The 26,701-nt window shown below is 37.8% G+C and overlaps 2 protein-coding genes across 3 annotated transcripts in view; one reads left to right on the plus strand and one right to left on the minus strand.

Moving 5' to 3' along the window:
- Window positions 1–6,206, minus strand: part of LCP1 (lymphocyte cytosolic protein 1) — an 80,499-nt gene extending 74,293 nt beyond the window's left edge. Inside the window, exon 1 of one of the 2 annotated variants that reach the window (XM_044381810.3) lies at window positions 6,050–6,206. The gene's annotated coding sequence lies outside the window, so the exon portion shown is untranslated. Of the gene's footprint in view, window positions 1–6,034 lie in introns of both variants that reach the window. The other variant, XM_026493291.4, reaches the window with a different exon arrangement.
- A 1,130-nt stretch (window positions 6,207–7,336) lies between these two features.
- Window positions 7,337–26,701, plus strand: part of LRRC63 (leucine rich repeat containing 63) — a 38,142-nt gene continuing 18,777 nt past the window's right edge. Inside the window, exons 1-5 of the mRNA XM_026492864.4 lie at window positions 7,337–7,421; window positions 15,939–16,610; window positions 17,083–17,151; window positions 18,426–18,448; window positions 20,120–20,254. Of these exons, the coding sequence (XP_026348649.2) occupies window positions 7,337–7,421; window positions 15,939–16,610; window positions 17,083–17,151; window positions 18,426–18,448; window positions 20,120–20,254 (984 nt within the window). The remainder of the gene's footprint in view (window positions 7,422–15,938; window positions 16,611–17,082; window positions 17,152–18,425; window positions 18,449–20,119; window positions 20,255–26,701) is intronic.

Consider the following 26,701-nt stretch of genomic DNA (forward strand, 5'->3'; position numbering starts at 1 on the left):
CCCTCACTTCCCATTCCCAGCTACCCACCTGGGTCACCACTGCTGGTGGAGTGTCAGAGGGGTCTTGCTTGTAAGGGAGGCATGCACTTCCCCTTTTGGGGTTGGGTGCCTCCTCGTCTCACTGTGACAGGTGGACTGACTTGGCAGGGCCAAGCGTTACCTTTGCTGGGTTGCAAGCCGGGGACTGAGCGATGGTGGAGGGCTGAGCCAGCCACATGGTGCTTGGCCATCTGAGGGTTACCATTTTGCCCATACGTGTGTGCTATCGTTCCCTTACTTGTTCTTACTGGAATGGTGCCTGTTTGTCTTTGTGAGGATGTTTCAAAAGGACAGAGGTCATTTGGGAGAGGTCTGGTGGTCAAGCATTTCAGCCAGAGCCCTTCCCTTATGTGATTCCTTTATCCTCCAGCCGGCTCATGTCAATAACCCGTGGAAAATTCTGGGCTCTTAAAATTCACACCTTCACTACTGTAGGACGTCCTTGCAGCATTTGATGCTCTAAACTTCTACACCTTATGGAAAACACTTCATTTTCAAAATGACTTTCTGCCCTTGAAAATAAGGATCAATAAGCTAGGTCTACGTATGAAGGAACACTCTGGGCCAAGTCTAGTCATCAGGTGTGGGTCTAAAAAGCACACCGCTCTAATTCATCACAGCTCATTTTACAGCAGATGAGCAAAACCGGCCCTGCTGGTTCCTAACTAAATGATCTCTACTAAGCAAATGGTGGCAAGCCAGAATTGTTCTAGTAATGGCTCCACTTTTCAATCACTGTGGTCAATCACTTTAGCTCCTCACTGACCCCATGAGTGTCATCTCCCTTTTACCTTCGTTGGGGACACCACGTGTTTCACACCTATGTACTGAGAATAACCAGAGTGAGTGTGCAGGATGAGATGCTTTTTTCTCATCCCAAGTAGGGTCACTTGGGTAAAGTGATACACCAAGTTACAAATCCACTGGAAGCAATCTCTTTTAATGCCATGAGTCTGGGCTTGGGAAAGGGGGCAAGGAAGGGGGGAATGTTCTGGTTTCTTTAGCTCCTGCTGCAAGAAGTGATGACTAGAGGCATCTCCTCATGGGTCTGATTCTGGATAGGTTGGTAAGTGAAGGGGTGTGTGGGGTTCCTGAGCACAAGGAAGGGACCCCCACCAGCAATGGCATGCAAAAGTCCCATGGCTCAGAGCAAGGTACCATCCAACGAGAAGCACGAGCACAGACTAAGTCTCATCTTGATTGGTGGTTTGCACACAAATCTCCCGTAGTTACAGAACTTTTTCTTTAAAGCAAGTCTTAAGCAGAGCCGTATTAATATGTCAAACAGAGGAAAGTGTAGGTGTTCTGCTTGGAATTGCAGTGGAGGGAAGAGTAAAGAACCACAATCTGTCTTCCGCATGTCTCCTGACTACAGCTGGACAGACACCACATCTCCTTCCTTTGGAGGATATTACTTCACCTGGCATAACTGGTGGAGGAAATGAAGTCACTTTCTCCATGCCACCAAGGCAGGCCACTATCTGGGACAGGATGAGGAGAGAGGCAATGTCCTGGAACTCCCTCATTTCAACCCTGCTAAAGTCTCTGACATCAGAACATAAGGGTGGGGGATTGAGATTGTTGTAAAACCTGAAGGGCTGTCAAGAGTGTGCTGGACTCACTGCACGATGCTGAGACAGCAGGCCAGCGTTCTACTTGTCTAGCTGTGGTGTAGGAAATGCAAGTTCCTCATCAGCAGAGAATATGATGCACCCATCACATGTCCAGGCAATCTGTGCTCTTCCCTACCCTGGTCCCCACACATCATTTTGGCCTCGTTGCACTTAAGAATAAAACATACACTTAGTCAGGGTTGTGAGCATAAAACAGAATGTTAGGTTTGAAGAGCAAAGCCATTGTGTTTACTGTTTAAGGTCATAAATTGCTATGCGTCTTAGAATGAAGAGTGTCATCACAATGTTTAAGGTCATAAATTGCTATGTGTCTTAGAATGAAGAATGTCATCACAAAGCATTTCTGCTCACCTCTGGTTCTAAATGCTACATGTCTTTTTTGAGGACTGAACAGAGGGCATACAGCTCATACACCTTTGGGCGTGGCATGTGTTCCTTATAAATTTAGGACTAAATCCCTGCTGGTTCCAAGGAGTCAGCAGATGAACGTACACATGAGAAAACACCTGGGAAGGGTTCTGTGCTTTTGGAACACCTCTCCCTCCAGCCATTCAAAGGAGGGTCACATTGCAGCCGTTCGGCCTTTTCCACCTCTGTCAGGCTCACCAGCGAGCTGGCCCGGAGGACGCTGACAACGAGGCGCCTTTCATCCTTGGGTCACTGGTTGAGATTTACCATGGATTCAGTCCAATGCAATCAATGCTGACAGCAGCTCGCAGACTCGACTCACATGGAGGACGAATCAAGGTCTCCTTACTTACATCAGTGCCTCGGACACTTTCAGGTACAAGCTGTCCCACAGGTCCTCTGCAGCCCAGAGGGGCACAGGATCTGTGACAGGACACAGGAGCCTGCCTACAGCACACATTTGTTTCACAATCTGAGAGCCGCAGGCGAGGTTCTCTGCCATGCCCCAGACGGCAGCAAACTAGGTGTGATAGTTTATGGATAAATGCCCAGGATTCACTTATCACCAACTATTATCACATAAAGCAGGGACAATGCAGACAGGACACCCAGGCCATTTGTTTTCTAACAATTAGCATCTAATGAGGACTCACAGTATACAGCACAAAACTAACTCCCTGACACAGGATTACTGCTTTAGATTCTCCCGATACCCTGCATTAAGTCCCATTTTACCCCAGTTTCACAGGCGAGGAAACCAAAAGGGCTTAGAGAGGTTCAGCAGCTGGTCCAAGGGCAGAGAGCTAAGAAAAGGCAGCCAGGGATTTGAACCCTGCTGAGGTGAGCTATGTTATGCTGCCTTTGATTGAAATTTGATGCAGACACTAGAATGTTCAATTAGCAATGATAATTGTGGAGTAGGATAAAACAAAATCAAAGCTAAGAACAGTGCCTTCCCACAGAGTAAGTAACCAATATTGACATTGCATCATTCACAGCACCAAAGGCAAGGTTGCTTAGTCAACCGAACATTAAGGAAACCAATATTTTCTACCTTTTTTTGGTGAAGGACACAGTCACACAATATACATAGATATCTAATATCTGCTGCATGCAGACGAGCAGCCTAAAACCATCACTGAAGCAAAGGAAATAGACAACTGTTTCCAAGTATTAGGGATAGTGTGAATAAATAACACTATCCTACCGAAATAACCTAATAAAAAAAAAGTTAAAAAATTTTAAAAACCTCAAGTAGTTATAGATAAGAAAAGCCTTTGAAAATGATTTAAAATTTCATTTCAAAGTCTAAAATTATAAATTCTCAAACGAATCATTATAACTTGTTTGAATAAAGCTTAAAGTTTAGCACCTGCAAAGTATGTTACGCATAGTAGGTCTCCAATAAATCATTCTGGAATGAATGAGTGAATTCATGAATATGCTTTTCAGACAATGTCCTTTCATTATGTTTAGAAATTTTTTAAGATTTTTTTTAATTCTATGATGCAGGTTGTATGATATTTTCTTATTAACAATTCTTAAATCATTTCCTTAGTAATGATTTTTTTCTTTAAGGGACTCTCAGGATCAATCTCTACTTCAAACAAAGGAAAGGAAAGAACTATCATCCTGAAAGACAAAAAGATACAACTAAATAACTGGCCAGAAATAATGAATTAAGAACAGAAATGAAGTTTTCAGATATGAGAGGTAAAAAGAAAAGCAGCTTCAAAATATCTTTATTAACATTTAAGAAAATACAAAACTGTTCTCTATGTTGCATAATGAAAACATACGAAATAGATGTATAAATTTAAGCTACGGTGACTGGTGAAGAGTAAAGACATTTCCCAGTAGTGTATATATATCTGAATAAATTCAGACCAAGAAAATACCTCTTTCTCAAAAGCATTGTGGTGCCTTGGGTTACTGTGGGGACTCAACAGTTTAACCACTGTGCACTCAAAAATAACTCTTCATTTTTAAAAAGAACTTCTTAAAAACTAATATACATAAAAATACAAATTACTGCAGTTATTTCTATACGGTAAAATGTTAGATTAAATCTACACTGAAACTATTCAGTAAACCTGTTCTGTTTAAAAGGAGAGAGGAGACAAGTATATGGAAAATAGTAAAGATTTCTAGCAACAATTTCTACACCTTTCGAGCAGAGCTGTCCTTTCACCAACAGTCAAATCTGAGATTCCCCAAGTATTCCCCACGCATTAGGAAAACCGACAGCATTACTTGCGGGGTGCCTAACGTTGCTTTTGCATAAGTTTTTATCTCATTTTAGCAGCATTAAAAAAAAAGCACGAAAACACAGGATGTATACAACCTTGGCTCACCATTACTCTGGCCTCCCTAATATAATCTGCTAAAAGAGCCAAAGTGCTGTGGTTCAGTTTCACAAGCTTCATCACATGCTTCTGCCAAACTGCGAAACTAATGGGACAAATAAATAGGCTAACCATACTGTACAACAGGTAAAATAGACCCTTAAAGACAGAGCTACAGTCCTTAAAGAGACACGCTTTTTTTTAAAAGGAAAAAAAAAAATGAGGTAGTAACATTTTCAAAAATAGTAAAAAATGTAATAAATTAAATAAAAATAGTAAAATAATCCAGATTGAATGTGATGTGTGTTTTCTAAATCCAGCCTGCCTTTGTACATCATTTTCATATTAAACAGCCCGAGGTTCTGCCTGGAACTTGCTAGAAGAAATCTGCAGGAAATGAAGCCTGGTGCCCAATTCCATATGTGACAAAGCATTTTTTAAAAAATTACTAATAAGTACATTGACTTGATTGTGACCAGGCCACACAAAGCATAAATTTTAAAGGATAAGCATTGGTCAGTAAAACTGTATCTCAGTAGTTCTCATGGTCTCAACAACTTTTAAGAGCACAGGAACCTGACTCAATTTAAATATTGGAAACAGATGAAGTATGCGCAATACACATTTTTATGCCTAAAAACATAAACATTTTTCACACTTACAAAATATGCACAACAAATATTATTTGAGACAAAGCCTAGCAATCAGATCTGCCTATTGCTGTCAACTTTCTGGTCTTTCTGAGAGGCTAATCAATCTATGGAGTGGACGCAGGACAAAGTGGAATAAATTCATGGCTGCGGCCACAATCTCATTGGGACCCAGTAATCGTACAAGGAAAAAGAAAACAGGTGCTAATAATACTCTAAAGAAAAACAAGCTGTATATTTCCCAGAGTCTGATGAAATACTTTTTTACTTTTCCAAGTTTTTTTTCATTGACTGTTTTAAAATATATGCTTGCTCCTAAGGAGAAAAAGTAAGATTTGGTTAGGGAGTAAATCTTAAAAGATCCCCAAAGCTAGGCAGATTTATGCAGAAGTCTCTCATTTTCCAACACCTGTTACTAAAGTTCCTACACTTGTACTTAAAAAAATGAGACTGGGAGGAAGCTCCATCTGCTTAACTTCCCGAGTTGGGATTTACACACCTACCTGATGAGTTCTCTCTCGCACTCTTTCTCTCTCAAATCTTCAGAGAAACATGCACATACATGCAAACACAGACCACTATACGTACAGGTTCATCAACACCATGACAGAGGAGACAAGCCATACTAAGATAATCAAAATGAACCACTGTAACCGTGAGAAATGGGTTTCTTTTAAAGCCCGTCTGGACACTTCTTGTCCCTATTCCTACTCAGTTTCTCTTCATCCAGGAACTTGAAAGGATCAGAAAGACAAAACAGTTCGCATTAAAGGAAGAGAAAGAAAACAAGCATGTTCGCTTTCCGGGGGTACTACAAAATCAGCAACGGGACCCGGCTGAGCCCAAATGCAGCATTAAAGACTGCCAGCCCAGACCCTAGATACGTCGTGTAATCAAGACTAAATAAATAATCGTGGTCATTGTCATTAAGAATGAAAATAGTAATAACGATTGTCACCCCGGGGTTCCGTACAGCAGCTGCACACGGAGCGGACTTCTCCTCCAGCCCCCACCGCAGCCTCCCCGCAGCAGGACACCACCGCGGAGAAAGGCCAGTGGGTGGGCGGGGCGCGCGCCGAGCCTTGGGGCGAGGCCGGCTCCGCGGGGCTCCTCGGGCGCGCGCCCCGCCCGGTCCCGCCCTCCCTTCTCGAGCCTGCGAGTCCAGCGGGCAGGGCGGCATTATCGGCTTCCGGTTGCTAGGGCCAGTCTCCTTGGCCTCTGGCCGCGCCTTGCCAGGGGAAGAGCGTAACCTAGGTGCTTCCCGCGGGAAGACCCACACCTCACTCAACCTTTACGTCGCTGCCTAAATTCGGAGGAAAAGAGGGAAAGCCAGTTGTTCTGAGAAACAGCTGATTGCCTTAAGGGATAGTAGAGGAGTCCAACCGATCTTCTCCTATAATATGGAAGGAAAATTACCAGCATCAAGTGGACGTACTAACAGGGATCATACCTTGAACGCTTGTGTGCAGTTATCTTTGGGGGATAAAATGGCCCATTTATGCAGCTCCAAAGCATTCCCTTCTGGACTGTCAACGGAATAGTGATGTACCAGGCACTTTCCTGCTGCCCTGAGAGCTAAGCGCATGTTTGCGGGGGGTGGGTCCACCTTCTGGTATCATCTCTAAATAGTACTAATTGGAACAGAGATCCTGGAAAATCTAATTAGATTGAAGACCATCTTATTTCTTGATTAAATAGTGTAACCCAACTAGTAATGGTTGCAGTTTAAAACAAGTCATTATTACAGAGAGAAAACAACTTACTTGTGAATAGTTATTGTGAGTCTTAAGAGACTATCATGGAGGGGCTTCCTTATCTTTTTGACCAAATCTTTTTCCAAATACATAAAGTGATAACATTTTGAAGGTAGAGAAAAAAAAAGAATGTTATTTCTACTGTTCTGGAAAATCAATATTTACTAGATGATGTAACACTGGCAGACTGAATATTTTGCTAACATGGGGAATTTTAGAATGATCCTGGTTGGTAATAGTATATGTATTTTAAAATTCTGTGTTAATTATAAACCGAAATTTTATCTAGATCCTTTCTAGAAGTTTTAAAGAATTTTTTTTTCTTATCTTCTCTTTTATAGGAATTCTGCTTGGACTCAGTACAGTATTAGCACAGAATGATTTTCACTAAGATGTAATCTAGATCCTAATGAATGACTTTTCAGCAACAATTCAAACATATTCAAAACGTTTTCAATTCTCGCTTAACCAACAGTTGTGAAAAACAGTGCTTATTGTTAATTAAAATGCAAAACCACCCACAACTACTTCGAAGACCTTTACCTCCAAAATTCCCTAAGCTGCCTTTAAGTAAGAAGAAAGTCCATACAGGTATGTGTATTAATCAGATATGTTATTAAGCTTATTTATTTTTTGTAGAAATTTCTCAACCTACACAGTTCAGAATAACAATTGTGAAAAAGACACTCACTAATAACCAGTAACTTACAAATGTTTGTTGTGAGATGATAATATCCAATTCAATTCTACAACTACAGTTGACCCTCATTGTTTGTGAATTCTATAGGTGCAAATTTACCTAACCGCTAAAATTATTTCTAACCCCCAAAGCAGTACCCCATCTTTTGAACTCAATGATCTATCATGAGGAACACTTCAGAGTCATAGAGGGAGCTCTTTCTCCTTTTATAATAGGTGAAACTGTATGCAGCAGAGTAGTAATATACAGGGACTCTTGGTCATTAGTGGATGAGTATAAGCAGGGCAGTGAAAATACACGTTCCCAGCTGACGTCCAGCAAGGGACACGCTCTGCCTTCTTGTTTCAGCTCTTATACTGTAAACAATGGCCCCTTGCTCAGTCTGTTTTCAATCTTTTCTCAGTGCCATATTTTTAAAATTGTGCTTTTTGTTGGTGATTTTGCTGTCTAAAATAGCCCCAGGCATAGTGCTGTCTTGTGTTCCTAAGCACGAAAAGGCTGTGGTATGCTTTACAGAGAAAAACGTATGTGTTGGCTATGCTTATTTCAGGCATGAGTTGCAGTGTTGTTGGCTGCATATTAATGAATCAACAATATATATTAAAGTGTCTTTAAATAGAAACACATATAAAACAAGACTGTGTATTGATTGGCTGCTGATAGTGTTGAGACCAGAGGCCTAGAGGAACTTAACCCTGTATTTTTCCTAGAAGCAATGGCTCAGTGTTGGATAATTCAATGTTCACTGAGATTTTTATACAACAGAACTGTCAGGAATAACAAGAATCAGCCATACTTCCGAGCACAGTGCTAGGAATTGGGGGTGTAATAGTGAGCAAAAGAGACCCTGTCCATCCTCTTCATTGGTTACCCTCCGGTTGGATCAAATAATCATATAAGTAAATGTAAAATTATCCTGTGATTAGTGCTATGAAGTGAAATGAGCCACTTGAATAACTATCACTTTATATAAGACCCTTAATCCTCTATTTCCGTATGTGATATATTGACTCCTTACTTACAGCAATGATAAAATTAGAATATTTCCACTTCTTTCCCCTTTTCAGTCTCCTCAACCACTTGATTTTAGTTGATTGTATTCATTAATTTGTAATGTATTTCCTTATTTTAGTGTCCATAGTTATACTGTTAATATATGCCTAGTCTGTAACTTAATTTACAATGTTAAATTATTACCTTTGATGCATGGCTATTAAAGATGCATAAGTCAACATGCCTGTACTGCCTCCAATTTCCTATCCCACCTCCCCATTCAACTTTTGTTATATCCTTTCTACATTTCTTTGGTGTTCTGTATTTCTACGTTTACAACCTGTTCTATAACAATAATGCCCACACAGTTATGTGGATTTACTGCTCACTACCAGTTCTTTTGTTGTAGTTTTTTTCATTCATCTTTTAGTTGAAGTTTATCCGCAAGTACAGAACTGACTAATTCTTTTTTTTGTTGTTGAGGGGCTTTCCTGCTTTTTGGCACCTCAGAGATTCGATGACCTTGACTGTTATTAATCCCATGTTTCCAAAGACTCTTGGTAGAGTACTTTGCATTTAGAAGGTGTTCAAAATATTTGTTGAATGAATTCGTTAGTGCGTAAAATGACTCAAATACGGTTTATAAAAATGAGTATTCAAACACTGAAATAAAACCCTGAAATAAATATCTATAATTTGCATACGATTCTAGATACTATAGGGAATCAATAACCTGAGTGACCTGGTGCCTGCCTTTCAGGACATTTTAAGACCTTTAATCAAGTTCTGAAGATCAGTTACACATAAAACCAGAACCTTAAATAACAGTATAAGGCAGCACGGAATTTATGTCCAATTAATGGTACGGACAATAGTTCATAGATGCGAGAGAGCACTGGGGTGGGAATGCGGCTTGAATTAAGACCTGAGGAATTAGTAAAAGTGGAATGAAGTATGTTTTATAGAGGAGTTTCTGTGTCGTTTCTGATGGCAGAGGAAAGGCTTTTGTAAAAGTAGAAATTTAATATATTAGAAAAAAAAAGAAAAGAAATCATAGGGAAATGTATTAAAAACTAGGAAAGTATAGAATTGAAAAGACAGATAGCATCTTCACTGGGAGGATTTCCCTAAGCACCTCTTCCCCCTCCACCCAGTCAGAGTACCTTCCTTAATGCTCCCATAGTATTTCATGTTTACCCCTACCAAGCACTTATCATTCTCTGGTGTACTTGTTTTGTTTTGGGTTTTTTGTTTTTTTTTTTTTAGATTTTATTTACTTGTTTGAGAGAAGGCTCACACAAGCAGGGGGAAGGGTAGAGGGAGAAGGAGAAGCAGACTCCCCGCTGAGCAGGCAGTGAGATATGGGACTGGATCCCAGGATTTTGGGATCCTGACCTGAGCCGAAGGCAGATGCTTAATCCACTGAGCCACCCAGACGCCCCCCCCCTCTGGTGTCACTGTTGACCTGCCTAGTTTCTATACTAAACTGTGAGATGTTTGCTGGTAGTGAGGTCTGTGCTGTGTGATTGTACCCTAGGCACTTGTACAGCTGGTACATGGTATGTGTTAACTATTTATGGAATTAATGAGAACAGTAAGTGTGGGCTATATTAATCGAGAAAGATGGATTGAATAAGGTTTAAGGTACACTTTGAAAGAAGAAAATGATTTCAGTTGGTTTGTAAGAAAAGGTATTCCACACAGCGTGATCAACCTAAGAAATGAAATTACACATGAGCAGTATGGGCTTTGTGACCGCCAGTCATAATTAGAGTATCTGAAGGCTTCCACTGAAAATTAATGAGTCATTACCCAGAGAGGTTAGGTGAAGTGGGTCCAAATCACATAGATTTTTACTCGCCAAACTAAGGAATCTGAGCTATCACTGATAAGATTCAGATAATTTGATGGAAACATTATCAGGCTGTGTCAGAAAATCAAGGGTGAAGTTAAATCGATGTCAACTAGGATGATGGCCATAAAAATTAGAAGAGAAAATCTGTTTTTTAATATCACTTAACTGTGAGAGAACTTGAAAATGCAAAAGCCTGTGTGAAGGCACTTGATAAACTATAAAATCATTGCGTAGTTGTGAGATGTTACACTACTTTAATACTTCTAGCTTGGCCTGCAATTGTTTACTGACTTGCAGCAACCTGGAAAGTGCAAAAGGCCCTAGAGTGGGAGTCCAGGGAACTGAACGCTGGTCTTAGCTCCAACACTGATAGGACGCATGGCTTTAGGAAGTCATTCAGTCGGTGGGTCTTATCTTTCTATTCTGAAACAGCAGAACTTAATTAGGTCACTGATTTTCAATCCTTTTCTCTGCTGTAAACCAAATGAAGATGGGACAGGAATCCATCAAAACAATAGCTCACTTCTACATTCTCATGGTAGAAAAGGAAAGGGGAGTGAAGTGGGGGAGGAAAAGCGGTAGGGAATTAGAAGCTTTGGAGCTGACATATATAATTTGAGTATAGCCTGGAGGTGATTAATTGGATGTGCTAAATATGAGGAGGAATTAGAAGTATGGTAGACTGAAAAATAACCCCATAAAAAGATATCAACATCCTAATCTCTAGAACTTGTGAATGTTATCTCATATGGCCAAAAAAAAGAAAAAAAAGTGTTATATGGGCTTACAGATAGAATCAAGTTAAGGATCTCGTGAAGAAAGATTATTTTGGACTATCCAGGTGGGCCCAAAATGCAATCACATGTATCCTTATAAGAGAGAGGCAGAGGGAAATTACGCACACAGAGGAGAAGATGATATGAAGATGGAGCAAAGAGAGATTTGAAGATGCTGGCCTTGAAGATAAAAGTGATGGCCATAAGCCACAGGGTGCTGGCAGCTACCAGAAGCTGGAAGAGGCAAGGAATGGATCCTTAACAAGAGAATCCAGAGAGAACATGGCCCTGCCGACACCTTGATTTTGGACTCAGTGATAAAATTTTGGTTTCTGGCCTCCAGAAGTGTGAGAGAATAAATTTCTGTTGCTTTAAGCCACCAAGTTTGTGGTAATTTGTTACAGCAGCTAGAGGAAGCTAATACAAGAGGAATCCAGGATTCCTCTGTGTGTGTGTCTATGCACATATGTGTGACAAGATAACAGATGTATCTCTATGAGATAAAGGAGAACAGAAACTGCTGATGAGTTTGGTGTAGACAGGAAAAGTTTGAAGTGCATAGGGCTTCCAGACCCAGACTTAGAATTATTATTGTATATGTAAAATTCGTTGAAGTGAGAGGAGGGATAATGATAGAACCTTTGGGAATACTAAATAGTAAATTGAGAAAGAAAGATTTGTCTAGAGAAAGATGAATGGCCAGGTGGCATTAATGGAGAAATGATGGTGTTCTCATGAGAGCCAAGGAGAGAGTGAATTTCATTGAGAAGAGAGTGGATTAAAGTATCAAATGCTAAACAGAGTTCAAATAAAGTACGTAATAATGTGTATCCATTAGGTTTAGCAACCAGATATCAATAATTTTGTGATAACAGCTTTGGTAGTAGAGGTGGAAAGTTCCAGGTCATAATGGTTTGAAAAGTAAATGGGAGGAGACTTTGAAAAGACAATAAAAGAACCTTTATTATAAATTAAATATCCTTTCTAAATGCAGCACATCAAACTTAAGTTGTCTTGTTTTTTTACATGTCAAGATAGCTGGAATTTAAAGTATTAATAAAGTATAAACCAATTAAAAATTTAAAAAAGTAGACTTAGATGAATTATAAATGTATATCGCAAACTTCAGGGAAACGACTTAAAATTTTTTTAAAGGAAGTATAATTGATACTCTAGGAGAGAAACTGAGAAACTGAAGGAGCAAACCTGAATCATGAAATGTTCAACTGAAACCAGAAAAAGAAGAAAAGGAAGGGAAGATTAAAAAAAGAAGGAGAAGAAGCAAAACAATAGCAATGAATAGAAAACTTTATAAATGTGGCAGATATTAAGCCAATCATGTCCGTAATTCATTAAAAGCCAATGTTCTAAGTATACCAATGAAAAGACAAACTGTTATAGCAGATAAAAAACAAGACCCAACTCTATATTGTCTACAAGAAACTTACTTTAAATATAAAAACACAGATAGGTTAAAAGTAAAGGTGCAGAGAAAGACATACCATACTAACACTAATAAAAAAAAAAAAGCTGAAGTAGCTATATTAATTTCAGACAGAGCAGATTCAGAACAAGAAAAATTATTAGGGATAAATAGGGGCAATACTTAATTATAAGGGGCCAATTCTTTAAGAAGACATAATAATCTTTGACATGTACCCAAAAGAGGGAGTCAAAATATCTGAGGCGAAAACTGCTAGAATTGTTAGGAGAAATAGATAACTCCATTATTATAGTTTAAGAGTTCCACACCATTTATCAGTAATTAACAGATTCACAGGGGGGAAATTAGTAATGATATAGTTGAACCGAATAATACCAACAATCAACAGGATCCAATTGTCTTCATTAAACAAGAGCAGAAAACATTCTTCCCAAACTCCTACAAGACACTCATCAAGCTAGACCACATTCTGGTGGTCTAAAAGACCACTTTTAAAAGAGCAGATATTATACAGTGTTTGTTCTCAGAACAGAATGGAGTTAAACTAAAAATCAATAACGGAAAGAGATGTGGAAATCCCAAAATATTTGGAGGTTAAACAACACACTTAGATAGGACATGGGTCAAAGAAGTCACAGAGATATTTTTAAATGTTTTGAACTAAATGAAAAAAAAAAACAACCTATCAAAATGTGTGGGATATAGCGAAAGTAGGCCTTAGGGAGTATGTATAGCCTTGAATGCATATATTGGGAAAAGAAAATTAATCTAAAACAAACAACTCTAAGCTTTTACTTTAGGAAACTAGAAAAGGAGAAGACTAGGTATCCTAGTCAATCATTCAGAAGGTAATCTAGATGAACTCTAGAAGCAGGAAGCCAATGCTGATAGATGTCTTCACAGGCAGATTTCTGTGAATGATACAAATTCATTAAAAGATGAATAACTATAATGAAATCATACCACCCTCAACATGAATTTTCAGAAGTATCCAAAAGGCAAAACAACAGCACAATAAAGAAAAAAAAAATCAGTGGTTGACAGAAGTTTGTTCAGGGAGAGTAGAAGTGTTGAATACGTGAAGCGCTAGGGAATTTTAAGGTGGTGAGATTATTTTTTATGATATTGTAATAGTGGATGCATGACATTATGCATTTGTCAAAATCTATGGAGCTGGGGCGCCTGGGTGGCACAGCGGTTAAGCGTCTGCCTTCGGCTCAGGGCGTGATCCTGGCGTTATGGGATCGAGCCCCACATCAGGCTCCTCCACTATGAGCCTGCTTCTTCCTCTCCCACTCCCCCTGCTTGTTTCCCTCTCTCACTGGCTGTCTTTATCTCTGTCGAATAAATAAAATCAAATCTTTAAAAAAAAAAATCTATGGAGCTGTACAACACAGAGAATGAACCCTAATGTAAACTATGGACTCTAATTAATTGTATGTCAACATTGGTTCATCAATTATAATAAATGTACTACGCTAATGCAAGATGTTAGTAATAGATAAAACTGTGCAGGGGAGGGGAATGTATGGGAACTGTCTTCTTGCTCAAGTTTTTTTTTTTTTTTTGTATCCAAAACTGTTCTAAAAATAAAGTCCATTAATTTAATTAAAAGTTAGATTAAATAAAGTGAAACAGAACAGAGGAGAAGAAAAGACATCAAACTGAGTGTAAATTACTTAGTTTGCCTTTGAGGAGAAGGATAAATATGGTGAGATGGTGGTGGTTGGAAGGAGTCCAGGAGTTTGTTGAGAATTTTACTTGTGTTACTATGTTTGTTTTAATACAGGAGACAGAAAAAAAAGGTGAAGATAGTGGTGTAACCATTTTATTGAATAAGCTAGTTTTTATTAGTTCCATATAAACAGGAAGCAAACATTCTTCTTCTCCTCCTACTGCCCTTCAAACTCACACGGCATACATCTCTCTTCCCAGGCTTTTCTCATCACTTTCATCTATGCGCCTGTTTCATTTTCAGATATCATACAAATAGTTCAATCTAAATCTTGCAATCAAACCTTGCCCCTTCCCCCAACTCAGACTAGGTCTGCTAATTTTTAGACAAGTCAAAGGAAACGGGCACAGTAAGTTCTTCCACCTTGTTCTTTACTTTTTTCCCACAATTTAAGAGTTTCTGCTCCGCCATAGCAGGGGCTAGGGGTGGGGAAGAGTTAAGGAATGAAGATAAGAATCAGACATCAGTCTCTGTACCCCCTGAAATGCCCTGAGATACAGATCAAGTAGTTTCAAGGACTCTCTTGCCTTGCTCCAACTGGAACACAGCACTGGATGGGCTACTACTTTTTTGCTACTCTGTAAGTTATTAGTGGGGGATGTGAGTAGGGGAGTGGTGAGATGTTATATTCTCCTTGTGGCATACACTCAGGTTCTCTATAAATGGTTCTCTGAGAATTCCCGTCACATGGTTTGAGGTGGGTGAGAAATCATCCTCTTCCACCCACTACGGGGAAGGGAAGGTCGGGAAAACACATACCACCCCAATAGCTCTATTCAGAAGAATTCCTCTCTCTAAACTCATGCCAGTCTCTAGCCATCTCTTAGATACAGACAACAGCTGGATGAGAGTTGGATTTGTTTTGGCCATCTCTTTGCAAGCCTTGCCTTAATGAGTCTATTATCTCTTCCTTAGAATGTAGAGGTCCTCATCATTTACTGTACTCATCATTTATTGTACTCAACTGAGACAATGGAAGAAAAGTCGTTTAACATTCAGTCACATAGGAAAGAGAAAGCATATTTGGTGCAGTGAGGTATTGAAGAATGCAGGCACAGTGCACTTTCTGGACCTAAGAGAGAAAAGAACATTTACCAGTGTAACCTAACTGAACTTGTAGTATGTTGTAGCCAATATCCGGATGTTTTCATGTTCAGACATTGGTCTGCCATTTGGCATTGAAAAGAAATGTCTTTGCTCGAAGAAGTTTCAAATGAGGAAGAGATAATGATAAATGATAAATAACAAAACTTAATCAAAATCATTTTTGCCCATCCATATTTCCAGTTTTATTAGCAATTGCTCAAAAAAATCCCTTTATGTCCTACTCTTTTATCATTTATGTTCTTCCAAGAGTTGCTCCCTACCCTTTCTAAACCTAATACAACATAGTCTTTCTACTTCCCCAATTGACCATTCAAACTTTAACCCCAGTCAGCTAAACAAAAGTCCTGATAGTTAAGCAAGCATACACAGAAATTTTTAGAAGGTAAAAGAGGGGTGAGTAAATAAAGAAAAGCTATGAATGCTAACACATTAATAGTTTTGTCCCCGATACTTTGATTAATATAAACTAATTGTGCTTTTTTTTTTTTTCTGGTTTAGCCGAGACTGGTAAAACTGAGCCAAAACATGTAATGTTCCTTCAAGATGAAACCACTTTGATTGAAAGACAGAAAACTAGTTTTCCTGATGTTGTTTCAAGAAATCAACCACAAACCCTTGTCAATATCCAAAATATCTTTCTTGATCATTATATACAAGAAAGAGTGACTACTATTTCAATACCCAGGAAAACTTTTGAGAATGTCTACTGGCACATTCCAGAGACTGCTACTGGTTCCTTATTTTTTCCAACCTGTCACTCAGCCTCAACTCGAGTTTTTGGGAAAGAAACAAGACAAATGAAAAGGTCAAGAAAATCAAAAGAAAAAGCATCAAAAATAAAAAATATTTATTTTGGTGACATGTTCAAAGACATTCTGATTCTCTCCTCAGAGTTCTCCAGACTTTCAAGTACCACTTCTCCAGCTCTTCCTCCCAAACCCAAGGAAGTTCACTCTGAGTGTCTACCTTTATCTACCTATACTTTTAGGAAATCTCTGATAGGTCCAAGTGCAACAGTGTCAAGCCCTGTACCAAGATTTAGGCGTGCAAAAGCAGACAGATATTTGAAACAAAATACTGCCATGGTACTAAGTATCACTCATTTTCCAGGTCTCATGTCCATACCAACACCAATTTTGCCAAGAAAACCTCACAGACAGTCTTTGTTAGGTAAATCCATTCTGAACATGGTTTGTAATAATGGGGTCAAGTAGAGCAAAGAGGGAGAGAAGGCATGCAAGCAAACAGTGGTTATCCCTTGAGTTTGCAGCTGTGGATGATGGGATCACTTTTTGCCTATACAGTCAATACATGAGCCAGACTGAAGTAATAGAAATACTGACCTTGAAGGTCTTCCAAGGTCAAACTGGGAGCTCTACCCAGATGGTGGTAGTGGGAACCAGATGAGGAAGTTCAAAGGATCAGAAAAGTCAACATAAAAGAACGGTGAGAATGAACATTCAGAAGGTAATCTAGATGAACTCTAGAAGCAGAAAGCCACTGCTGATGGATGACTTCATGGACACATTTCCATGAATAACACCAATTCATTATAAGATGAATAATTATAATGAAATCATAATACCCTTAACATGAATTTCACAAGAATCCAAAAGTTGGTTCATTTTTTTCTTTTTTCTAGAAACTCAAGTAACAGAATCTGAAAACGTAGAAAGTACTCAAAGGCAAAGCACACCAAACCCGCCTGAAGGTAAATGCCACATCATTCTTTAAAAAACTGTATATTAAGTTAATCTCTCTATAAAAGTATTCATGATTTTGTGTGTCAGTGTCTGTGTGTGTGATTCACATATATGTGTCAGCTCATTTTCAGCTCTTTAGGCTATTTACTCAGGAACTATTTTTTTAAAATATTGACTATAAACCAAACTTTGTACTGATGTTGGGAACATAAAAGCTCAAGTATCCTTAATCTGGGTGGGGCAGATAAACACAAAATAATAAAAATTAACTACTTTCCACGTGCCAGACACTGTTCTAAGTGCTTTGACTTTAGTTACCTAGCAGAAACAAATGAAAAATAATCTTTAAAGAAAATTCCATCATCCTAGACTCACATTATTTCTACAAATAATTTCACAAATACAGTGTGTAATAAACAATTCATAAATGTGAGGCACATGAAGAGAGAGACAAAATGAATGAGAACTAGCAAACAAACAGTAAAAACATACCCACAGGAGATCCAGGTGTTAGAATGATCAGGTACAGATTTTAAAATAACTTGAAGACTTTTGGTCTGTCTACAATTGAGTAGTGTGTATTGGACAAACCCTCCCACCAAAATCAGCTATTAAACCTGCCCAAAATCTATAAAATAGCTATTGAAGGTATTGGAGAGTAGCTATTGTAGGCCTGATACGAGTGGGTACCATCTTTGAAATAAGGGATGCTCTACACTGACCTTGGCTTTTGCCTGAGGTCATTTGTGGTGTTAGAGAACAGAGCACAAGTAGAAAGGGGTAGTTTTACTGAGCCATCAGACTTCAGAGCTGTTAATATAGCTGGGGCTGGAGATACAAAATCTCAGAGAGGAGAGAAGTGAATCCAAATATCTGCATATGTATCTGCTGACTTCTAATCCGTGCATATGCAGGATAAAACTCTACGAAACACAGCAGAAAATATCAGCTGAGATGCTAAGGAAGTGAACATATATTTCCATAATGGCATGGAAGACGGTTATTGGAATTAAAGCTCTGCCAAAATGTAGGGGCCTTGTAAATACACTGAGCTTTTAGTTGAAGACCAGAGGACCCATGCATTAGAAATAAGGATGATGTTTTAGAAAAAGGCACAAAACTAAAATAGATTATCCGTAACAAAGCTCAAAACCAATCCTTAATGAATCAAAGTGATACATTTTGCCTAATCAAAGAAAATGTAACACTTGCTGGAGAGATGTAGCATTATCCTGACCCTTTAAAATTCTCCATGTCCAGCATTAAATTAAAAAATCACAAGGCATCCTAAAAACAGAACAAAGTGTCTGAAAATCAGTAGAAAGAAAAAGGCAATAGAAACAGACCCATAGAATCAGATAATGAAGTTTTCAAATGGGGATTTTAAAATAATTGTGACTACTATGTTTAAGAAAATAATAAGTTGGAGAATTTTACTAGAGAACTAGAATTTTTGTTTTTAAAAACAAGAGTCAAATAAAATTCTAGAATAGAAAAAATAATAAAGCAAATTAATGATTCAATTAATGATTAAACATAGAACACTCCAACCATAGAATTTTCTCGTTTTTCTGTTTAATATACTTATTGTGAAATGATTACCACAATAAAGTAATATCTATCACCCCACATTTTTCTTGTTATAAGAGTTTTTAAGATTTCGAATATAAGGACAGTATTGTTAACTATAGCAACCATAGGACTCTGAACTCACTATCCCTCCCAGTAGTTCTGTACCATTATCTGTGACATAAATTAACTTCTCGGTCTCCTCTGTATCATAAGCTGAAAGAAGTCATGCTGCCACTTCTGATTTATTGAGTTTGTTCCACTCTGGTGGTTCCCTCTTTGAAAAGTTTCAGGCAAGTTTAAGGGTCTTCAGATCCTTCAGAGAGCCATCAGGGAATTTGTATTTACCTCTCCACCTCCATCTCCTTCACTTCCATTCAAAAACCAACTGCTTGGGCTTAGTCCATGAGGATGGGTGAGCTAGGAGCAGGCCACAGAATTAGGTCTTAACTGACTTTCCTTTCCTTCTTGCTCCACTCTCTCCCAGGACAAGGACTCTCTCCATCATATCACACATCTTTCTGCTTCAGTTAACTTTTACATCTATTGATCTGAAATGGGCACACAGGGCCTACTTTAGAAACCAGAAACTGAACATTGTTTTCTCTGGTCTAGGATGCATTATTTCCTTTTGTTGAAGCAATGGCATAAGAATTACTGAGATTGTGAAATATGTTGCTGCAAATAATGCAGCAAGAATGGCCATGAATATAAAATTTATTTTACAAAATTTCAAAACGTTTTCCTGCTGCACTCGGGTGTATACTTGGATAGGACATTTTTGATGGAAGGTGAAACCCACAAGGGTCATGATAAAGTAAATTTAGATTATCTCTGCTTGGCTAACTTCTGAGTTGTTTGGATTTTTTCTTTTCTTGTGTGGGATCTTCAAACTGAGGGAAAGAAGCTGAATTACGTAAGGCACTTGAAACATGCATCAGGATGATATTAGGAGAAAAAGCAAGGTTGCTCCTTGGGAGGTGATCTCTATCTGACATGATTATACGATGTCCTTTATTAGTTTTTTGCAGCAAGAAGTTGCTTATGTAAATTAATAAAATTTTTAAAAATATTTTTACATATAACACAAAAAGACTGAGATTGATGGAATTTAACTTATCTAGATAGAAATCTATAAGCATATGGTTTTCTTTTTGAAAGACAATTGTACTTTCTGATATTTGAAAAACACACACACACACACACACAACACCCAGTTTAGCTGAGATTTGGTGGGTGAAGGTTATGAGGAACCTCTTCAGGAAGATTTACACAGCTAACCTATTTATGACGATTCACTGTTATCATAACATAAATACTCTTTAACTTTCATTCTAAGTGCTAACACAGTTGAGTCTCATGTTTTCTTTTGTTTACTTAGTAATCATTAAACCTAGAAAACAAGAGGAATCACAGGCACGTCTCATACGTGGTGGAGGTCTCAAGACTATTAATGCAACACGATATGAAACAATAATAGCCATGACCAACCTCGCCATACTGAACTGTCAAATATATGGAAGAAATGCACTTAATCTTAAGGTATGCTAGATCTTTTTAATGGCAACTTTTTTTTGTATTGTCAATTATTTTTGCTTTAGGTTTCTTAATTTGGGTTAATTTCCATGTTATTGAAGGGATCTTTCCTGTTGCAATAGAGATTTTCCAGGAACACATTCAGATTTATCTCTAAACCTATGTCCTAGTTTGCCTTCATTCCACTTTCTTAAAATGTTAAGATCCAAACCAATTGTATGTTTTTTCATTATAGCGTTTTTTTCATTATCTAGCATGGTAAGAAAAGTGGAATTCAGAATTATCATATTTTAAAGTTATCAGCAATCTTTGGGCCTTGTGCCAAATTTAGCCACAGGCTGACTTTCTGCTGAACACAAATCTGGTATGATGAATAGCAATAATAATAGTTACCATTTATTAAGTATCCACTATGTGCAAAGCAAATGTTACTCTTAAAACTTAAAATCTTAATTTTATAGATAGGAGCACTGAAGCCCAATGAATATAACTTGTGAAAGACCGTACAGCAAACAAGTAGTAGAGCTCGGGTTTGAAGCCAGGGCTCTTTGACCTCAAAATCTATGCTTTTCTATTTTAAATTTTATTTTGAAATAAGTTCAAACTCATAGAAAAATTGCAAAAATAGTAAAAGCTACAAGAGAGTTTCTTGGGGAAATGAGGGCATTCAAAAATGCCTACATATACTGGGGGATTTAGAAAGCTATGTGCATGGCCAGCACAGTATGCATTCTCAGAAAAGGCCCAAGAAGACCCCAAGCTTTCACCATGCTTTAATGGTCTGGCTTAAGCATTGAAAGGGTGCTTTCAATGAATAGAACCAATCTGAAAAGACTAGAAGAAATATTATTCTCTCTCTCCTCCCGATCCTGTTGTACAAGGAAATCTCTGTCAAAACACTAACTGAACACACGCTAAAGGAGCAGAGGTTTCAAAGACAACAGTGAAAATGTAAAGACAACAAAAACAATTTAGAAAAATCACTAAACCAACAGCTACAGCCCACAGCAAGCAACAAAAATAAACCCTGAAAAGGGGAATAATATGATTTTTGGAGTTACCACATTATAATATTTAAAGCATTCCGTTTTCAACAAAAAAATATGGAACACGTGAAGAAACAAGAAACATGGCCTAGTCACTGTAAAAATTAATAGAAACTGTCTCTGAGGAAGCACAGACATTGGACTTACTAGAAAAAAACTTTAAATCAACTGTTTTAAATATGCTAAAGTAGCTAAAAAACAAAACAAAACAGAAGAATGATGTGTGAGCAGAGATTTATCAATAAAGAGATAGAAATTACGAAGGGGAGGAACACCTGGGTGGCTCAGTGGGTTATAGCAGCTGCCTTTGGCTCAGGCCATGATCCTAGGGTCCTGGGATTGAGCCCCACATCGGGATCCTTGCTTGGTGGGGAGCCTGCTTCTTCTTCTCCCTCTGCTGCTTCCCCCTGCTTGTGCTCTCTCCCCACCCCTCATCAAATAAATAAATAAAATCTTAAAAAAAAAAAAAAAAAGAAAGAAATTATAAAGGAGAACCAAAAAGAGCTGAAAAATACAATAACCAAAACAAAAATCTCATTGGAAACTTTTAATAGTAGATTTGAGCAGGCAGAAGAAAGAATCAGAGAACTGGAAGATAGGTCAATTGAAATCATCCAGTATGATTAACAGAAGAAGAAGGAACAAAGGAAGAGGAAGAAGGAACAGTAGAAGTAGAAGTAGAAGTAGAAGTAGAAGTAGAAGTAGAAGTAGAAGTAGAAGTAGAAGTAGAAGGAGGAGGAGGAGGAGGAGAGGAAGAAGGAGGGGAAGAGGAAGAAGGAGAGGGGAAGGGGAAGAAGGAGAAGAAGAAAAAAAAATGGACAGAGGCTGAGAGACCAGTCAGACACCATCAAGTGTACCAAATATAGATAATAGAAGTCCTAGAAAAAGAGGAGAAAAAAGGGCAGAATGAATATTTGAAGAAATAATGGCCAAAACCTCCCCAACTTTGATTAGGGCTACAAATCTATAGATCCCAGAAGCTTGACAAATTCCAAGAAGGATAAACACAAAGAGATTCACACTGAGACACATTATAATCAAATTGTCAAAAGCTAGAGAAAAATCTTGAGAACAGCAAGAGAGGAATGATTTGTCATGCATAAGGGATTCTCAAAAATAACAGCCAATTTGTCATCAGAAACCGCAGAAGCCAGAAAGGAATGGGATGACATTTTTAAAGTGATGAAAGAAAAGCAATCTCTCAGCCAAGAATCCTACATCCAGCAAAACTACCTTTTGAAAAACAAATGAGAAATTTAGATGTTCAAAGGTAACCAAAAGCTGAGGAAGTTTGTTATTAGTACACCTTTCCTATATGAAATGCTGAAGAGAGTTCTTCAGGCTGCAATGAAAAGATATTAGACAGCAACTCAAAACTTTAGAAAGGAATTAAGGAATCTGGTAAAGGTAACTACATAGGTAAATATAAAACTCAGTATTATTCTATTTTTGGTTTGCAACTCTTTTTTTTTATTTCCTACATGATTTAAAAGACAAATGTATAGGGGCGCCTGGGTGACTCAGTCATTAAGTCTCTGCCTTCAGCTCAGGGCATGACCCCAGGGTCCTGGGATCGAGCCCTGCATCAGGCTCCTCCGCTGGGAGACTGCTTCTTCCCCTCCCACTCCCCCTGCTTGTGTTCCCTCTCTCGCTGGCTGTCTCTCTATCCGTCAAAAAAATAAATAAAATCTTAAAAAGAAAAGAAGTGCATAAAATAATAATTATAAATCCATGTAAATGGACACACAATGTATAAAGGTGTCACTTTTGACAAAATATCATAAAGTAGGTCAGGGGTGGAGTTGTATAGGAACAAAGATTTTGTGTGCTCTTGAAATTAACTTGGTATCAATCCAAACTAGATTGTTATAAATTAAAAATGCCAACTGTAATCTCCATGGTAATGACTACTAAGAAACTATCTTAAAAATATACACAAAAGAGAATGAGAAGAAAATCAATATGGCCGATTGCAAAATAATTAAACTCCAAGAAGGCAGTAATCAAAGAACAGCAATAAAAAAAACATTTTGGAAAAGGCAAAACTATGGAGACAGTAAAAATAGCAGTGGTTGCCAGGGATGTTGGGGGAGGGAGGGAAGAATGAGTAGGAGGAGTATAAGGGATTTTCAGGGTTGTAAAATTATTTTGTATGGTACTGTGCTAATGGATACATTTCATTATACATTTGTCAAAACCCACAGAATATTCAACACAAAGTTTGAACTCTAATGTAAATCACGGACTTGGGTTCATAATGATGTGTGCTAATGTTGGTTCACTGATTACAACAAATACATCATACCGGTGTGTGAAAAAGATTACAACAGAGATTAATGAAATAGCAGATAGAAAAGCAGAAGAAAGAATCAACAAAACCAAAAGTCAGTTCTTTAAAAGGATCGATGAAATTGACAAATCTTTAGCTAAACTAAGAAAAAAGAGAAAAAACAAATAACTAAACCAGAAATGAAAACAGAGATATTACTACTGACTTTATAGAAATAAAAGGGGTTATAACAGAATACTACGAACAACTGTATGCCAACAAATTAAATATCTTAGATGAAATGCAAAATGTTTTAGAAAAACACAAATTACCAGAACTGACTCAACAACAAATAGAAATCTGAGCAGAACTATAATGAGTAAAGAAACTGAATAAATAATCAAAAACCTCCCAAAAAAGAAAAGTCCAGGACTGGAAGGCTTCGCGGATGAATTCTGCTAAACATTTAAAGAAAAATGAACATCTATACTTCTCAAACTCTTCTAGAAAATAAAAGAGGAGGAAATACCTCTAATAGTATTTTGAACCCAGTTCCACTATGGTGGGGGGGGAGTAGTTTCCCCACACCACCAAGCAAGTCTCAGACACACTCTGGGTGTCCTACAATTCAACTCAATTCTGCCCCAACCTAGAGCTAACGCCACATTCCATAGGTAAACTGCTCAGTCCCTCAAGGCTGCCTTCCAACTCAGAATGCCAATCACAAGCCCAGGTTGTTACTTGCACTTCACCAATGGCTATAAATTAGAGGTTCCCATGACCCTCTCCCTGGGTTCAATTAATTGGCTAGAGTGGTTCACAGAACTCAGAATCCCATTTACTTACTAGATAACTGGTTTATTACAAAGAATATTAAAGGAATTGAAGGACGTGAGTCAATAGTCAGATATAGAGATACATAGGACACGGTATAGAAAAAGGATATGGAGCTTCCATGCCCTCTCCAGGCAAACTCTCCCCAGATCTCCACGTATTTACCAACCTAGGCACTCTCCAAATCCTGTCGTCTTGGTTTTTATGAAGGCTTTATTACATAGGCATAATTGATTAAACCATTGGCCTTTGGTGATTAAACTCAATATCCAAACCTTCTCCCCTCTCTGGAGGAAGGGGGAGTTGGTGAGGCAGAAAACGCCAATCCCCTGGAAACCAGCCTCCACCCTTCAGTGCTTTCCAAAAGTCACCTCATTAACATAAAACCAGTTGTAGTGGAAAGGGCCTTGTTATGCATTTCACTTTTATGGCTTTTAAGTAATTTTAGGAACTGAGGACAAGGGATCAAATATAATAAAAGATGTTCCCACTGCTCTTATGCCTCTAGAAATTTCAAGAATTGGGGGACCTGTGAGCTAGGAACTTCAAATGAAGACCAAAATATATGAGAGATATATTTTTGTCATCTGAGTGACCAAATACATATTCTTTTAAATTAGAATATCACAATCTCTAACACATTCTATGCTGTCAATATAACCTAGATGCTAAAGGAACAAAAAACACCAAAGAAAACCACAGACCAACACCCCTTATGAAAATAGATAAAAATCCTCAGCAAAATACTAGCAAACTAAATCCAAAAAAATTAAAAGGATTATACATAATAACAAAGTGACATTTATTCTTGAAATAAAAAGATGATTCAACATAAGAAAATCAATCAATACACATTAATGCATAAAGGCAGAAAACATAATCATCTTAATTGATGTAGAAAAGGCATTTGACAAGACTTACTTCTTTAAAAGGATTAATAAAATTTCTAAATCCATATTATGACTGGTTAAGGAAAAAAGAAAGAAAACTCTAAATACCAAATTCAAAATTAAAAAAGGGGAAATCACCTCAGTCTCACAGACATTAAAATAGAAGATAACAAAACACTAAGAACAACCTTTTCCCAGTAAGTGCCACGGCCATGATGAAATGGAAAAATTCCTTAGAAAATACAACTTACTGAAACAGGCACAACAAGAAATAGAACACCAGTATAGTTCTGTTCCTGTTACAAAATCTAATTAAAATTTTAATTAAGAGCCTTCACTCAAGGAAAGTTCTAGGCACATAGGACTTCCCTGGTGAGTCTATCAAACACTTAAGGAAGAAATAACACCAGTTTACATGAACTCATTTTATGATGCCTACATAACTCCCATTCCAAAGTCAGACAAGGATATTATAAAAAAGGAAAATTATAGATGACTGTTTTTCATAAATTAAGTGCAAAAATTCTCAACAAAATATTAGCAAATCGAATTCAGCAATATCAAAAATTAAAAATGAAGGATAATGTATCCTGACTAAATGAAGCTTTCACAAGAAATTAAAAGTTGTTTTAATATTTGAAGGTGTGTTATTCTCAACAATATCATCTCAATAAATTAAAAAACTTGACAGCATTCAACACACATTTAAAATGAAAGAAAGGGGCACCTGGGTGGCTCAGTCGGTTAAGCATCTGCCTTCAGCTCAGGTCATGATCTTTGGTCCTGGGATGGAGCCTCCTGTTGGGGCTCCCAGCTCAGCAACGAGCCTGTTTCTCCCTCTCTCTCTGTCCCCCCACCCCCAGCTTGTGCATTCTTTTTCTCTCTATCTCTCTCTCTCTCAAATAAATAAGCCTTTTTTAAAAAGATGAAAGAAAACAAATATACCTCTATGTAAACTAGGGTTAAAGGAAACCTTTCATAACTAAATAAAGGGTATCTATGAAAACTCTGCAACCAACATCATGCATAATTAGTAAGGACTGAATACTTTCTCCCTAAGATTAGGAGCAAGGCAAGAAAATTTTTCCTTTACTTTTATTCTACATTATAATGATGATTCTAGCCACTTACATAAGATAAGAAGATTGGAAAGAAAAAAGTGAAACTATCTTCATTAAATTAGAATCTTCATATCCCATTACTAACAGGGTTTATTTGGATTCCTTGTTTAAAGTGGTATCTTCAGAGCTTCTCCACTGTTACTCTTTTCCCCTTTGTACTTAATATGTAAAAAACCATGCAAATAATCCTATTTCTCATCAAATGTTCAATTTACTTATTAATTGACATCATTGTTTCATGTGGTAAGTATAGTCTGTTATACTGTTATTTATTTTTATTCTTAAATTGTTCC

This window comes from Ursus arctos, unplaced genomic scaffold, assembly GCF_023065955.2.
Source record: "Ursus arctos isolate Adak ecotype North America unplaced genomic scaffold, UrsArc2.0 scaffold_10, whole genome shotgun sequence".
Classification (NCBI taxonomy): Eukaryota; Metazoa; Chordata; class Mammalia; order Carnivora; family Ursidae; genus Ursus; species Ursus arctos.